Raw genomic sequence first — 17,459 nt, 5'->3', positions numbered from 1 at the left:
AACAATCAAATTGTTTACTCTTAAATGGTCAGTAACAATAATAGAGAGAAAGAGAGAGAGAGAGAGAGATTGATAAATAATTCTAATATATTGCAATAAAATGCATGGAAAACAATAATGATAGGAATAGGTAATAATTTTTTCTTCAGGGATTTAGCTTTATAATGAACTGGACACTGGTCAATAGCAGTTGGATTGGTAGAGAGAAAGTCCAACCTTTTATTCACACATAATGAAAGAGACACGCAGAGAGAGAGAGAGAGAGAGAGAGAGAGAGAGAGAGAGATGATAATGACCAGTGTCCAGTGAGTTTAAAAGATAATAATAATATAATTTTATTATTTAGATGGTCACGTGAGGTCAATAGTTCCGGTTATATATTTAAAGGCAAATGTCCAGTCAACCAGTCAATTTAGTTAAAGGGTAATAGTTAGCAATGTTTATCATCACCATTGATTAACTGTTAATAATCATGATAATTTACTGAGATTTAATTCTCAATTGATGATGGTGATAATAGAAATCAAAAGTATTGTCCTTTAACTGTCCATTAAACTGGACAATAATGTTATTATGATAATGATCAATATATTAACATATGAAGATTATTATTATTTTATCTTAAACAGCAAAACAAAAACAATCAAATCAACTCTTTTTTTTTGTCCAAGTAAATGTTAAGAAAAAATCAAGTTGATGACCCTCTCAGAATCTTATCAGACTAATATACATTTATATGTATAACCTATAAGCTCAAACTGACCATTAAATGATAGTGGACATTTGTATCTGACCAGAGGTCAGATAAGGTAGACAATTTATTGACACTTTATGTTTATTTGCACGCATCTACGAGTATCATCATCATCATTTAAAGGACCATTATCATTATCATAGTTTATCAAATAAAACAATTGCCTCTTAAATCAATGATGAGGATGATTAGGATGATTAGGATGAGGATGATAATGGGGATAGAGATGAAAATCTGTTAATCTATGTAATCATAACAATAATCATTGACTAAACAATTTTGATTATCTGTAACTTTTATTGATAAAATACAATCAAAGTGAGTCGCTTATTATGTTATCATGATCAATATTAACTCCATATAAATGGTGACACAACTTTAGCATCCTCATCATTATCCAGATAAAACTACATCATCATCATCAATTGATCAACAATTGAGTCTACAAGTTAATCAACATTTACATGTACTAATATCAACTTGAAATAATCAAACTTTTCTTTCATTATTATCATTGAACTTTAATCAAATGGTTTAATTGAGCTTTGATATTTGACAATTAAAACATTTTTTCCTTCACTTATTGTCAAAAATTAAGATTAACCTCTCTCTCTCTCTCTATCTACATCATATGATTTTAATGGTAAACAATTAAACCTTATTGTCTAAATTAACCAGGTAAATGGAAGGTGAAGTGCAAAGTTTCAAAAGATAAGTGATCCATGATCCTTATTATCAGTACTTATATACAGAGGATGAGGAAGACAAGGATGACGATTATGATGATGATGATGATGATGATGATAAAGTAAAATAGTCAATTTAAATTGCTGTAGAAACAATTTGACACTTGAAAACTTGCAACTCATTACTTGTATACATAGTAAAAGACAATTAGATAGCGTGAGAGTTAATAATAATGTTTGAATAATAATAATAATCAACATGAAACTAATCAGTGTGTGTTAGTTAATAAACCAAAAGGAGATCAAGTCAAGTATTAAAATGATTAGATTGGGTAAAAAAACACATCAATTGATGATAGTAATTAGTTTAAGTTTAGTTAACCTGTGGCGAGGAGGCTTTGCAGTAATTATTATTGATACAAATATACAACAGTAAGAATACAAAAAAATCAACAAAGTTTATCCGAAACATTTATTAGTAAGTAGATGTAATTAAATGATGCAAATCTAATGAGTGAACATGAGAGATGATGAGGGAAAAGAGCAGAGAGAGAGAGAGAGAGAGAGAGTATCAAACATTAACAATCAGTAAATTGGGATAGTTAAAAAAACGAAATTGAAACTCTACAATTTAAATGCTCATTTAGATTGTCATTTAAGGGATAAGATAATTTGTTGACTCTTCTTATTGATACGAAAAGTTTTTCTTCAGTTTTCGAGAAACTTTGGTGAAACTTTGTTTCTTTTTTCTCTCTTTGGGAATTCATGATGAAAATGGTGATTGTGATTATCTTTATCAACCGAAATAAATCAGGCCAGATTATGGATTTAAAATTAAATCTTGAAAATCCTGTTATCTTTTTATTATTCTTGTATAATAATCATGATATCAGAATGTTGGAAACTTGGAGTGAAAGGAAAAGATTGAATTATCAGTATATTTGGTTGAGTGTATTGAAATAGTAATAATAATAATGATGACCATCATCATCATCATCATCATCACCATGGTCATCATTCAGAATCTTATTGATCAGAAATAAGTAAACATAGGGAGAGAGATTCAAGAAGTGTAAATGAATATTATGATTGTGAGGGTGATGATGATAAAGTTGATGTTGTTATTATTGTTACTGTGACACTATTGGAAATGGTGATGATGAGGAAGAGGATAATGATCAAGACCCAATACAGAGTGTAAGAGGATAAAGAAGCTAAATATGACACAAATCCTCTGGGCTTTTCTGACCAGTCCAAGGTGATTAAAGTAAAGAAAATAAAGTAAAAAATATTAACCGTAACTAGAATTGGAGTTGATGATGAGATCATATAAAAAAAGAGAAAGAGGGAAACGGACTTTTCGAGTTAGGACCTTTATTGTTCCAAGTCCCTAGTGGACAAAGGCTATTTCAATTGGAGAGAGAGAGAGAAAGGAATGAAATGAAGACGAAAAGCAAAGAAATGGAAATGGTAAAAAAAGTAGTATTCTTACAGAACAGTAATGATATTAGTTGATAGAGAGAGAATGTGAAAAAAAGGTGATAGAATAGGAATGAAAAGAGATTTGATTCAGTAAAAGGAAAGGAAAAAAAAGATGAGGATGAAGAAAATAGAAAGAGAAAGAGAGAGAGAGAGAGAGAGAGAGAGAGAGATGATTGTCAAAATTGAGGTATAGTGTTGATGAGTTGAGAGGAGGAGTATTGATGAGGATACAACGATGGGGATGCGCTGTAACATGATAAAAATAATAAAGTTATGAAATATTATCATTTATGATTATACGGAAATAAGATATTACTTATATTCAAAGGAATTGCGATCAAAAAAATCTACATCAATTTGTTGTTTTTGTTTCTGTTACAGTGTTTTTCTTGTTATTGGGATGGTTGTTGGTGATAATGATGCTGATGACCATAACCAAAAGGAGCAAAATCTTGGTTGGAAATGCCCTCAGGGAATATTAAGGTCGACACTGTTTCTCTCTCTCTCTCTTAGTAAATTATTATTATCACCAATGGTCGACCATTTATCTTACGTATATTTGGCCCTAGCCTCAAGCTCATCTTTAATTTTTTCTGCTTCTTTATCGTTTTGGTGATTCCATCCCAAACCTTATATGAAATAATGATAGTTGATTTTTTTTGCTCTTGTCTATGGCTACTACTGTACTTTGGTGGTTTGTGATGAAAATTAAACTTGGACAAGCAACAGAACTTGCTAATTTACACCAATTGTGATTCTCAAAGGACCCTGATTGTTGATAGAATCAAGAGGAGCTAAAAAAGAACAGAAAATAGCCCTAATTTTAGCTTCGCTTTCGTTTTTTTATCACATTATGATGGTAATAATGTGATATATTATTCAATCATAACCTTGGAAATAAGGTTGACCGAGTAAGGGTCAGAAAAAAAGAGAGATGAGCTAAAATAGACAGAAAGATGATGAGAAAAGGAAAATGATGATTATGATGATTGTTATGATATTTTCTTGCTTATTAGGATTATTGACTAAGAGAAAGAAAAAAGTAAATGAAATAAGGCGAGAAAAAATATTCCAATGCTAAGAATATTTCTATTCAATTCTATTGGGAGTTTCAGAGAGAGAGAATTATTTTCATGAGGCTTATGTATAATTTTCTACTCACTTTACAAATTCTCACATTGGTCATCATCTTTGACCGATGAAAACATTATTCAAATAGAGTAGAAATTTTCAATATTTCGATAAATTTTGGTCAATTCATTTTCTAACTTTGAGATTTTGAAACTTAAACATTTAACGAATGAAACGGGGAAAATAAATGAGCTTAATTGTTATGATCTCATCTAATTAAGGTTGAATGTTAAATTTTCTTTTTTTTCCTCTGTAAACAATAAACTGAATCATTTGCATTAGTAATTTACTTTTTCCTTAAGTTTGATTGTAAATCAATGGTACATAACGAGACAAATCAGATTAATTGTAAACAATTTGCAATTGTAAAAGAATCAAAGATTCAGCATCCCAAGCTAACTCTCAGAGGGAATTGGATACAATTAAAGAGAAAGAGAAGGAGGACAATAATGATGATAGAGATGAAGATGATTTGGAAGACAATTGTCATCATTTACCAAGAGACACATAGTTTTGTCACCTCATTTCCTCTTATTTTTTTCTACAAATTTCGAAAAAAGAACAAGAAATCGAAGCAAAAGAATCCACCTTATCAACAATCGAATGGTAATTGTATTATATTTACCATTGCAATCGACTGGCATTGTAATGAAGATAAGAGAGAGAGAGAGAGAGAGAATAATCTATTCATCATTACTTTTATTTCCTTTATCGTCCCAATCATCATACAGAGAGAATTCAATTGCACGAATGGACTGATTAATAGAATCGCTAATTTATTAAATGATAAAGATTCGTCAGATTATCATGAATGTTACTAAAAGATAGTAAAAATCACATCAATTCTTGAAACAACAGAAAAAAAGTTCTACATGCAATCAATCAATCATCCTACACAAAAAGAGTAAAACCAATTACTACTGATGCAATATAATCAGAAATCTGTGGTCAGTTGAAGATGAAAAGATGACCATAAGAAAATGATTCCATTTTTTCACAATTTTCAACAATCAACTCTAGAATAATATAGCAATCAAAGCTCTCTGTTGGTCAAGTTTCGAGGATAAAATATCAAAAACATTTGCAGAAATTGCTTATTATCTAATTTCCACCCTGAATCTTAGCATCTTTTTGTTATTCTCTTGTAAAAAATGTTCCAATTTGTTGACAAATTCACTTTGATCTTTCTCTCTCTCTCTCGATTGTTATTGTTTCCTCCCTTTACAAAACCTTCGATTAACCTTTAACCTTGATTTTTTTATTCTTCTTCTTTAGCAACTTTTTTATTCTCGGGGTTGTTGATGTTGTTGCTTCTGCATGTGTCATCATTGTAATAATAATAATCATCATCATCCTCATCAATATCATCCTCCTTCAAGCAAGAGGCAAAAAGAAAGAGGGTTTTAAAAAAAAAGCAAAGCCAAGCATCCTCATCACCCAGCACAATGTATCATCATCATCATCATCAACATCCTCATCCTCATCATGGGCGTGACAAACACAGACACAAGGTCCTTTTGAATACATTTTTTAAAAAGTCTTCAACTCTTGATGTTGTTCACTGATTACAATTTAACAGCTACCTTACAATTGATATCGTCATCAGATGATGATGATGATAATTCAAATCAATTGAATTCATGAAGTTCATGCTTATTATGGTTGATGCTGTTTTTTTTTTCATCGCCATCATCATCTTGAGTGTCAAAAATTGTGTTAAAAAATCAAATCCAAACATCATCATCATCTCATCATTAACCTTTACCAGTCAACAGAATCAAAGATTAAAATTAAATTTACAATATGAAACAACTAAAGTAAAAAAAAAACTAAAGCTCAATTTAATAGCAATCAATCAACAATCAACTAACAACATTAACAGTTAATCAAATTGTAAATATGGAGACTTTCAAATGGAAATACAGTTTACAAATATAATTTAAACCCTTTCCATGTAATTGTTGTTTTCAATTACCTTGATGATAATATAATCTTTTGAAATAAAGGTGATCTCTTGTAAAAACTTTGAAAACCATAAATCACAATCATTAAGAATTGAATAATACAATCAACCTAATCATTAACTCATCATCGATATCATTCAACTATTATTACCCTAATGTTTTTTACTATTTGAATAATGATAATGATTATCTTTTATTGTTGATTTGTTTCCCTACCTGGAGAGAGAGAGAGAGATACATAGGTTAACAAGGTAGAAAAACTAATAAAAATGTTGATGATTTTCAATCCATCATCATGATAATTGATACCTGATGATCGAAAATAATTAAAGTACATTAATAAGCAAGAAAAAAAAAGGTAAAGAGATCAATAAAAAAAGGGTCAATCAAAAGGTAAACTATTCTGGTTCATTATCTGATTCTGATGGTTTGAACTTTTTAACTTTTTTGGTGGTACAATGAGAGTGTGCGTATACCATGAACCAATAAGATTCAACTCAACCCATCCCATGGTAAGATGAGATTACATTGGTTGAAATTCATGGTGATTTAATAATAATAGAAATGGAAATAAATATTCAAAATGATGAAATTCATGAAAGTTTATCTGTTTTATTTTAAAGTTATGAGGAATATTTTTCTTTCAAAAACGAAAACTGAATAAAATCTGAATGGATCTAAGATTCATGGGGGAACAAGGAATTCAAATTGAATTGTGAATCAATTTTCAGAATCTCTTTCAGAGGAAAGACCATCAAGAAAAACTCAAGAATAACCTCAAATGTTGAAAGCGAATTTATCATCAACCACCATCATTATTCAAAGAAAAAAAGTTGACATTGAGAGAGAGAGAGAGAGAGAGAGAGAGAGAGAGAGAGAGAGAGAGAAAGAATAAAAAACTTCGAATATTAATGTATTTCGAATTGTCATGATAACTATTATTACAATAGGGTGAAAATGGGCGATACAAAATTAGGGAGGTGAAGATGAGGAAGCTGAATGAATCATATGTTCAAGAGGCTATTTTATCAATCTGAATGAATGATGATGAAAAAAGTGTTGAAATGATGTAATAGCCACTTGATGTTCATGGAAACACCTTATTGTATTAATGGGGGAAAACGGAAGCAATGAAAAGCATATTTGTAATCCTAATCTTTAGGAGAAATTTAAAATTAAATTGTAATAATATTGGATATTATTAATATATATAAAGTGGCAGAGATGAAAATAACTTTTCCAAATATTATCCATTATTATCGTGATTGTTATTATCTGTTTATTTATGTGGATAACCCGAGCAATTTAAACTCAATTTAACTGTTAAAAGGGAAAATAATTTGTGGCTACTCTTGGGCAAAACCGACAAGGGTTCGTGATTTTCAATTGATATCATGTAATAAGAATATTTTATTGTAAATTTTTAACCGATTTTTATGCTAATCCATTCAAAAAGATTCTTTCTATAGTTTGTATCAATGGAAGAACCCTATCTATGGATCTCCATTGAGTATTATTCATTCAATAAACTTGATTCATAGTAAAGAGAGAGAGAGAGAAAGAGAGAGAGAGAGAGTGGGTTTAGTGAGGGTGGAAAATAATCTGATGGTGGTGGAGAAAGTGGTGAAAATATCAAGCCTAGAATATCAAGTTAACCATAAAAAACAAGTAAATCTCTTGATAGTTGATCAATTGAGAAATTTTTTTTCTATTCTATTTAAAATCGAAACATCAACATTTACTTTAAAATTAAATGTAAACTAATATGAACATTTTAAACTGAATTTAGAGAGAGAGAGAGAGATATTGAGTTCAATTGATGATGAATAATTTTCATAGGAATCAGTCAATTTGATCAATAGCAGATCAATAACTAACTGGTAAAATAGCCTTAGGGTCAATTCAATTTTAGTTTTCAATTCGTGTTGTTCATATTTACTTTAACTTATATTTCAATTGATATTGTGTTGGTATTGGAAAGAAATAAAATTTTCATTGATAAATCAATGGTTTTTTCATCGTTATTGTTAAGATAAACTTTGTTTAAATAATATCATCACTTGATTGCTGGGCAAATGGATTATGGTTAATGATGATCAATGGATTAAGGATCATAATTTAAAAGTCACGTGACTTGATGGTTATCAAAATGATGTAAAAGATTGATCATATTGGCTTATTATAAATATAATAGTGATGAAATTGTTAAGAAATTACAATTGCTGCTAATTATCATGATAATAATATGATTGATTATCCACTGATAGAGAAAGAGAGACACAAAGGGAGTGAGTTAGAGGGATGATGATGATGATAATAATGATGATTGGTGGTTAATCATGATAACAGATAGGGATTGATAATGTTACTGGGATATGTTGACATATTATTAATATTGAGATTATGGTATCAGATTGGTGATACATGGTCATGATAATAATTTATTTATTGTCAGTTTGTTGTATTCTAATCATTTAATCATCAATTTTTGAATCAGAATGAAAAATTTAACGCTGAAAGAATTGATTTAATCCTGATAATCGTAATAGTAATTTATATATAGTATAAGATTTACTTCATTAAACTCAATAGTCTATTGGTCATTTATTGATCAATAAAAAAAGTCAATTTGTCAATGTTTTTTATGTATTATTAAGATGATCCAGTTGATCTTGAGAATTAAACTTAACAATTAACTCGATTATCAATCAATCGTAAAGGGATATATTGTGTTTAAATGTTTTCTCCATTGATAACAATTTATGTCGAGAAAAAATTTCATTCAAGTTAATTACAACTCGTTATCAAGTCTATGATCAATTTAAGGTATTAAAAGATGATGATGATGATGAAAAAGATGATTAAAAGTAAAAGATGAAAAGTAAATTAAAAAGAAAACGGGAAACCGTAATTAAGAAACTGAAATGATTACTAAATGTGATTAACTATTTTAAAAGGGATATAACATTAAATTGAAGATGTAATCATCAAGATATTATGATTAAAATGCCCTCAACATTGGAGCCTAATCAGGTTGATATGATTAACAATTATCACCCAAATTAGTTAGGAAAATATTAAGATTAAGATGATGAGGTTGATATTATCTTGATGACGATGATTAGATTAACTTGCAATTGGAGCTTAATCTCTTTTCTTTAAGTTTTTTTTTCTCTTCTCCTTTGGCTCAATAATAATATTACATAGAATCAATTTGGAAATTTATTCAATCAATGATAACATGATGATGATGATTGTAAATTTCAATGAATAATCATTAAGATGATCAGTAAAAGAATCAAGTAAAGTAAGAAGAAAAAAATACTTCTTTCAAGTATTAATACACAAGGATGAGGATTAAAAGATTAAGATTTTTGAAACATTGTAACTTGCAAATGTGTTAAGTAAAATTGGAAAATCAAAATAAAAGATTAACTCATCTTCATGATATTCAGGATCAAGGATTAGACAAGTGACATGAGTTGAGAGAGAGAGAGAGAGAGAGAGAGAGAGAGAGAGAGAGAGAACTTTATTTTTGTAAATGTGACCTTTTTCATATCAATTCGAGTGTCAAATCGTAACGGAAATGGATTAAGATTATCTATTCTCTAAATAAACAATATCATGGATAAACAATAGATAAATGGTTGATCTAATGATAACTGTAATAAATAACATCTAAATCCTTTTATATTCTGGAATAAGATTATCTTTCATTTCATTTTTTAATAAGAATCTAGTTTATCGTCATCATCATCATCAGTCATATTGAATTCAAGATAATAATCATACTACTTCATTATCATTTCAAAGTCGATTTAATTTATTAGCTTGTGGTAGTTAATTCGTGTAAATCAACAACAATCAAACACGATGAGTATTATTATTGATCAATATGATGTTTGAACAATATGATAGACGATAATCATTGTGACCCCCCAAAGTAAAGATTAACCAACAATTTGGCTTGATGATTTATCTGAATATACATTCATCATGAGGTGAGAGAGATGAAGATTAAGAGGGTATAAGAAGAGAGATTAATCTGATTGTGAATCATTTAGAATGAAAAATTTCCATGAAAACATGAGAAAAAAGTTTTCAATCTTTAAAGATTCATTCAGAATCAAGAGTCTCTCATCTCTGAGAATCGGCAAAGGAATTGATCTTTAACGAAAACGCTCAATTGTTTCATTTCACCTTCGGTACTTTTTTACCATCAATTTTCAATCTCTTTACTTTTATTGAAAGTTTCATGAAAATTCAATCTCCATATGATAATAAATCGCTTTTACCTCAATCCTAAAGTTTTAATACCTGAAGATTGAATTTTTTGGTTACTCAATTCAAGTGATAAAACTTTACTATTCAGGTCAACTATCTGAATCTGGAGTTAACCATGATTAAGGTGATTAGTTAGTTAGTAACAATTTATTATCAATGTATTATCAGTTTGATTAATCAATCAGACAGACGTAACTTTTGCTCTCTCTCTATCTTAATTCAGTTATTCAATATATGTCATGATAATAATCATAATAATTGCATGGGGACAATATAGCATTTGAATTTCAACATAATCAATATGAGAAAAAGATTATATTTAATTTCTCCCTCTCTCTCTCTCTCATAATATTAGATTATTGTTTTTAATTTTTCTTCATCATTAACTAATCAACTAACCTTTTTTTACTCAGATTAGATAGAGATCATGATTTATTTTGTAACTTAGGTGTAACTCAGTTTGATAAAATGAATTATTATCATCATGATAATGTGAATCAAGAGACACAATCAAGTAATGTTCAGTTTATTTTTTTTTTATTGACTGGATAATCATGAAAACCATTCAGATTCGGGATAAATTCAGACATGATGAAACCTATGATAAAATTTTCTGACCTGAAAATATGAACTTATCATGTTATAAATATAAACTCAATAGTTTTTACAACAACAACAACAAAAAATAAGACTCAAAATCCTGATACATACAAATATAACCTGAGAAATAATCATGATAATGAACTTGAGATGGACACTGATTAAATTAGTAAAAGAAAAAGTTTAATCAACTGAATTAAACTGATTATCTAAATTAATTTTTCTCTCCAAAGGTGATAAAAAGAAACTCCTAATAAATATATCCACGGATTAATCCGATGTTAATGTTAATCCATCTAATGATGATGATGAAAAATTTAATAGCTCAAGTATTGATAGAAAGAGAGAGAGAGGAAAAATAAACTAATAGGATAAATTGTTGTTCAATTGATCCTCATTGTATTTATCATGTTGAATTGGTGAAAATTTAAATTGCTGATAATGATCAAGTATTAAATTAATGTTAACCATTGAAAGATACTAAAATATATGTACGAAATCAAGTGAATATAACATTTTGAGAGGGACAACAACAATGAGATGTAATAATTTGATGGTTAAACATTAATACAAGAAATATATGATTAGCAGGATAAAGAGATGAGTCCATTGGATAAGCTTTGGATAACTTTAAATCTACAGGGAGTTTGAAAAAAAAATTGCACGCGGACAAAACATTGAGATAACATTGATAGATAGTCAATTTAACATTGGGTTTTTTTAGATCTCAATTTATTATATAATTTACATTGAGTAAATTTCATCAGTTGATGGTTATAATTTTTCAATGTCGTTTCATTTAAAGCTACTGGTTGAGGTCATTTAATGGTCAAAGTTGACTTGCTATCAACTTATTGGATTAATTTGGTTTTTCTTTTTTAAGATTATCAAAAATTTAGTATATATTACATTCACTTGGTGCTAGGAAATAACGGAAATTAAGATGATTCCGGAAGTAGATTGTTAGATAACATCTTATGTACAGTTTTTTGCTTCTTCTCATTCTATTGCATTAGTTTCTAGCATTTCTCTAGACTTTCAGTAAGATGGGTGATGTATTGTTAACTAATGGTCATCAATTGGTAGTTATTGCAGAAGTAAAAAAAAGTGATGAGGATGCTATTGTAACCCAAGTGATGACATTATAAAAAAAAGGAACAACAAAACATCAAGTGTGTCACAGAGGTAACGGAAATGATGACAAGGGTTTAGAGGGAGGGGGAAATGATACAAAGAAACTATCAACAATATTATCATGTATCATGTGTATTTGTAATTCATATATCATGATATTGATCATTAACGGTGATACTAATGATTTGATGGATTGATTATTAATCATTATTGATTGGAATATTATTTTTTCTCTTCTTATTCTTGTACTGATAAAAAAAGAGCATGATAATATTAAATGTATGTTAATATGATCATCTAATGAGAAATGATTATAATCTCAACTTACCTTGATTGAACTATGGCTGCTTGAGCTGCTGTTTCAACGCTTTGATGATGATGGTGATGAGGATGATCTTTGACGCCAGTTCCAACTCTAAATGATTAAGATGATGAATGATGAGGATGGAGAATGATGTATTTAAGATGGTTTTAGTTAGATAAAGATGATAATGATTCCATGATGATTTTGTGTTCCAATGGTGGTAAAGACACAATGACAAATAAACACAAAGAAAATAGAAAGAGAGAGAGAGAGAGAGAGAGAGAGAGAAAATTAGATCAGTAATTATCGAGGAATATGAGAGAGATGATTTTTTGCTTCTTTTGCCAATGATGAAAACGATGAAAGGTTCAGGTAAACGCTTTTTATTTACCTTAAATTGTGAATTAACTTACTAACTAACTAGTTTCAATTAACTTGTTTTAACCTTCAAGTATTACGAGAACAGATGAGTGAGAAAGAAAGAGAGGAAGATAAAGTGGAAGATTGAGATTGAGAGAGAGAGAGAGAGTGAGAGATACGAGGGGGGAGGGTAGATGATAAAGGTATAAGATGATGGTGATGGTGAGAGAGAGATGAGTAGGATGAATGATTATGGAGGTGAGAGCAAAGAGGAAGTTGAAATGATGATGATAAGCAAATGATGTAATTGTGATGATAAATTCACAGGTAAAAGTCACTAGACATTAATAGTAAGGGAATGGGACAATTACTAATAAATGTTAATACAACTTTAATTCCCATTGAATTATCATCTTAACACAAGAAAGAGAGAGAGAGATGATCATCTTGGACTTTAGTTTTCTCCTCCTCCCTCAATCTTATCATCTTCATCATTATCATTAGGAAACCTGTGTTACATAATTGGGTTAATCTTACCCACGGAAATTTTTGATTAAGTTTAATGAAAAAGTTTAAATTGTTTATCAATTTGTTTTCCACTTAAAAGTATCAAGATTAATGAAAAACTAATCTCAAGATTAAAAGATTAACCTGAAAACTTTTGTTTTGACAATTAACCTTCAATTTTACTCTCAAAACATTTCATTTAATGGATTTAGGAAATGTCATCGATAAGAGGTGATTTTATAATAGATGAATTAATGGTTTGTATAAATTGTAACACAGTTTAATTGCAATTTAAATTGTTATAATTACGAGATTTGATCTTCTTTTTTGATATGTTTAAGAAAATTTTTCATTTGAATGAAATCGAGACAAACTGTGATACTAATAGTACATATATTAATATCATCAAGTGAATGATTATCTCAATGAAAATGATGATACGATGGAAAAGGACAATAATTGATCAGAGATTGAAGCGTAAAGAGAGCGGGAGGAGAAAGTGAAAAAGGAAACTCAATATTAGGTGAATGATCCTCCACAACTCACACTGAATTAGACGAACAGAAGGAGAAAGATGAAGATGATGATGATGAAGAAGATGCAAAAACAAAAAGACTTCTTGCTCTCTCTCTCTCTCTCTCTCTCTCTCTCTCTCTCTCTCTCTCTCTCTCTCTCTCTCTCATCATCTTTACTTATCATCCTTTTTTTACTTTTACAATGTTAGTGAAAATTAAAGTGATATAACTTACACACTAGTCTTTGCCTCGAGGCAAAAGTATCTTTTCCATCTCACTTTCTTTCAACTCCCACTTCCTCTCTCTCCCTTTTTCATCCTTGCTCTCTCTCATATTATCCTTCTGCCACTCAATTGCAAATGAATACACAAAACAAAATGATTTAACCAAAACCAGTTGCTTTGAAGCTCAATCAAGGTAAGAAACTCCTATGGGCATTAACTTGTGACATTAATGTTTGGCTTGAGTTTCCTATTATTTTTACTCTAAATTATGCTAATTGTTAGTTTTTTTTTACTTTTTCTTTTCACTTATTTTATATGATATTAATATCTCTTTAACAACAAAGTAGTAATAATAAAAAGAAATGGATTCTAATCATTATAATCTCTGTGTCTACAGCATCTTGATGGTTAATATAAGAATCAAGATCCATTTGTAATACAATCAAATTGGAAGATTATTATTAAATTTAATAATGTCTTCCAATGGTTGATCAAATGATCATTTTTTTCTGCTTCTAATACAATCATAATTGTTACACAACAAGAGAAAACTAATTGATGACATTGATCAGCAAATGAAATTACACTAATTAGATGTAGCCAGTAACCGTTATCATAATGATTACCCTTAAATCACAAGATGATCAAGTTAAATTAATGAGATTAAATGTCGTAGTCAAAGTGTTGGATTAGTATCACAATCGTAATCAGTTATCCTCACAGTGGATCCAATCAAAAAGATTATTATTACAATAAGATAGATAATCCAATTGATAGAGTTTAAAGTTGATTAATTAATCAACTAATCATTTGTCACCAATATAATCCAATAGAGTTTGCAATTAGAAAGCAAAAATCTCACAAAATATTTAAATAATTAATTATTTAATCTCTCACAGTGATTGCTTGCCTTTTTTTTTGAATATTCATATTAAATCATTAATAAATAATCAATAGCAATTGAATTTATTGCTCACAAATTGATTACAATTTACTTAATTGCAATTATGTGTCGACCAAAAATAATTTAAATATCCAAATTGATTTAATCACTGCAATCAACAAAAAACAACAACAAAACACAAGGTAAAAAACTGTTAAAGCAATTAAATGATTTACATAAAATTTTAATATCAAATTAAAACTGAATCAATTGATATTTTCCAATAATTCATTACGACTGAATCACCATCATTATCATCATCATCATCATGATAATCAGTCAGAATGTGATGAGAAAAATAAAAACAAAAACTCTGATCAATATGAGAGAAAGATATTAAAATATAATAACCTTTTTCTTCATGAATATCTAACAGTTATTTTCAAATGGATTTCAATAAATCAGGATTAGTGGACTTTATCATTAAACTAATATAATAACTTTTAAAATTAATCAGATTCAAATTCAGATTCTGAATGTTTTCTTTGGTGTAGTAAATGAGTTTTATATATTTTCTTTCATGGAAAAGTAAAAAACAACAAAAAAAAATAATTTCCTTTTTTACTTTATTTTATATTCATTTTTTACTAATGATATTTTCTTTGCTTGTATTCATAAGTATTATATTATATTGAGGAACTCATGGTGAATTATTGTCAGAGTTTTTTGAAAAAGCATCTTCATCATCATGTTTATCAGGATAATAGGAATTGATATTCAATTGAAATAAATATTAAAACTAAAACGTTGTGATTTATGATTAATTGATTGTTTCATGTAAGCAATATCGTTATTGAAATGATCAACATTAAACGTTGGTGATAATCAGGATGAAAGATTAACTGAATCAATAATTTATCCACAATGAGACGTGATTAATAATTGGAAATACGAGTTTCTAATTAATATAATCTAAATCTATCAATTGATTATTGATTTAAGATAATCTTGTAATGAATATTTAATTAATTGTTGAGTTAATTTAACTTTTTTACTTCTTCTTCTTGTAATCCAATTAACTAATTATTTCTCAATTTAAATTGATTCATTTAAACGATCACTTTGATAACTTTTAGTATCGTTATTATTAATATCAAATTAGTTGATTGTCCTTTGCCACATGAACTCGTGAGATTAACTTGAGATTGTATTGATTAAGATTAGATTAACAATTAAAAGCTATTGGAATTTTTTTTCTCTTCTTTAGATTATTAGATGAAGATGATACGATAATGATGGTGATGGATTATTGGATTGAATTAATACTCAGAATTGTTCATTTCTTTTTGCATAGAAAATTGAAACAAATTTTGTTGATTAATCAGAACGTGGATTGAAACTGTTGATTTGGATAATTAGTTAAGATGAAAGATCATTTTCTAATCAATGGAAATGGATTAGAATGACAATGTTGGTGTGATAGGAAATACGACAAAAATTATGATGAATTATGATGATGGTGATGATGATTAAGATGAAATTGAGATAATCCGAGAGAAAATTTTTCACTTTGATCATTACACTTTTTCATTGATGAGACATTCAAGGAAAACGGAAAATAATTTATCAATTAAACTTATCGTAAATATGACTAACCTGTAGTAAGGATGATGATATGGATTAAAATGATGAGAATCCATTATCTATTAAAGTGTTGATTGATTATGAACATACACCGATTAAATCACTTTAATTGTTGATTCCAATGAAGAAGGTAATTGAACAATCGTATACATGGACATAACGATGATGGGATGAGAGAGAGAGAGAGAGTGATTGTGGTGAGGTGGAGTAGGAGTGTGTGATGATGATGATGAAGGTAATGTTAACGATGAGGAAGATGATGATGATGATGATGAGGATGAGGATGAGGATGATTATGTTTAACTGAAAGAAAGGTTAATGCGCAGTTGAATTTGTTGTTGTTGTTTCTGTTGTTTTTTTGTTTTGTTTTTAGTGATAATGATAATGATGATGATGATGATGATGCAGATGATGATAATAATAGTAAATATGGAGGAGGTGGAGGCGGAGTTGGAGGCGGGGGAGGAGAGCTCACTCAATACCAATCGTAATTGATTCAGTTCTACAGCGCAACCTAAGCCCAACCCTTCAGATCGAGAATTCATTTTGTGAGCATCGGTTTTGAGATGATGAAAATTCTGAGTAACATGATGATAAGAATTCATTTATTCATCCTGTTCTATGAGAGAGAGAGAGAGAGAGAGAGAGAGAGAGAGAGAGAGAGAGAGAGACTATTGGTAATAATTAAATAATAGTATTCAAATTGTTCAGGAATTAGTGATTAATCTGATTAGTGTAATGAAAAAAGAGATGGTTATAGTTTAATTGCAATTAACATATAAATAAATTTAAATCAATTACTCAATCTTTAATGACGATGATAATAATTTAGAGAAATCATTTAATCATTAATAAATTGTCAATATAATGATGATAATTTTGGCTTAATCAGGTTAATGACAATTATCATTTGCAAGATATGATTTGAATCACTTTGTGATTTTGCTACTGGATTAAAACAATAAATCAAAGTTAATTTTTAACTTT

General features: G+C 28.8%; 1 protein-coding gene across 3 annotated transcripts in view; it reads right to left on the bottom strand.

The window, feature by feature from the left end:
- Nucleotides 1-16,804, bottom strand: part of LOC128388439 (protein trachealess-like) — a 32,178-nt gene extending 15,374 nt beyond the window's left edge. For 2 of the 3 annotated variants that reach the window (XM_053347828.1, XM_053347830.1), the window contains exons 1-2: nucleotides 16,485-16,804; nucleotides 12,364-12,450 (exon numbers count right to left, since the gene is read on the bottom strand). In XM_053347828.1, the coding sequence (XP_053203803.1) occupies nucleotides 12,364-12,450; nucleotides 16,485-16,528 (131 nt within the window). In that variant the 5' untranslated portion in view covers nucleotides 16,529-16,804. Of the gene's footprint in view, nucleotides 1-12,363; nucleotides 12,451-12,730; nucleotides 12,868-16,484 lie in introns of those variants that run through there. The other variant, XM_053347829.1, reaches the window with a different exon arrangement.
- Between the last annotated feature and the right edge of the window lie 655 nt (nucleotides 16,805-17,459).

The sequence above is a fragment of the Panonychus citri genome, unplaced genomic scaffold, assembly GCF_014898815.1.
Source record: "Panonychus citri isolate SS breed McGregor unplaced genomic scaffold, ASM1489881v1 Contig00099, whole genome shotgun sequence".
In the NCBI taxonomy this organism is placed as follows: Eukaryota; Metazoa; Arthropoda; class Arachnida; order Trombidiformes; family Tetranychidae; genus Panonychus; species Panonychus citri.
This window is presented reverse-complemented; position numbering and strand designations above follow the sequence as displayed.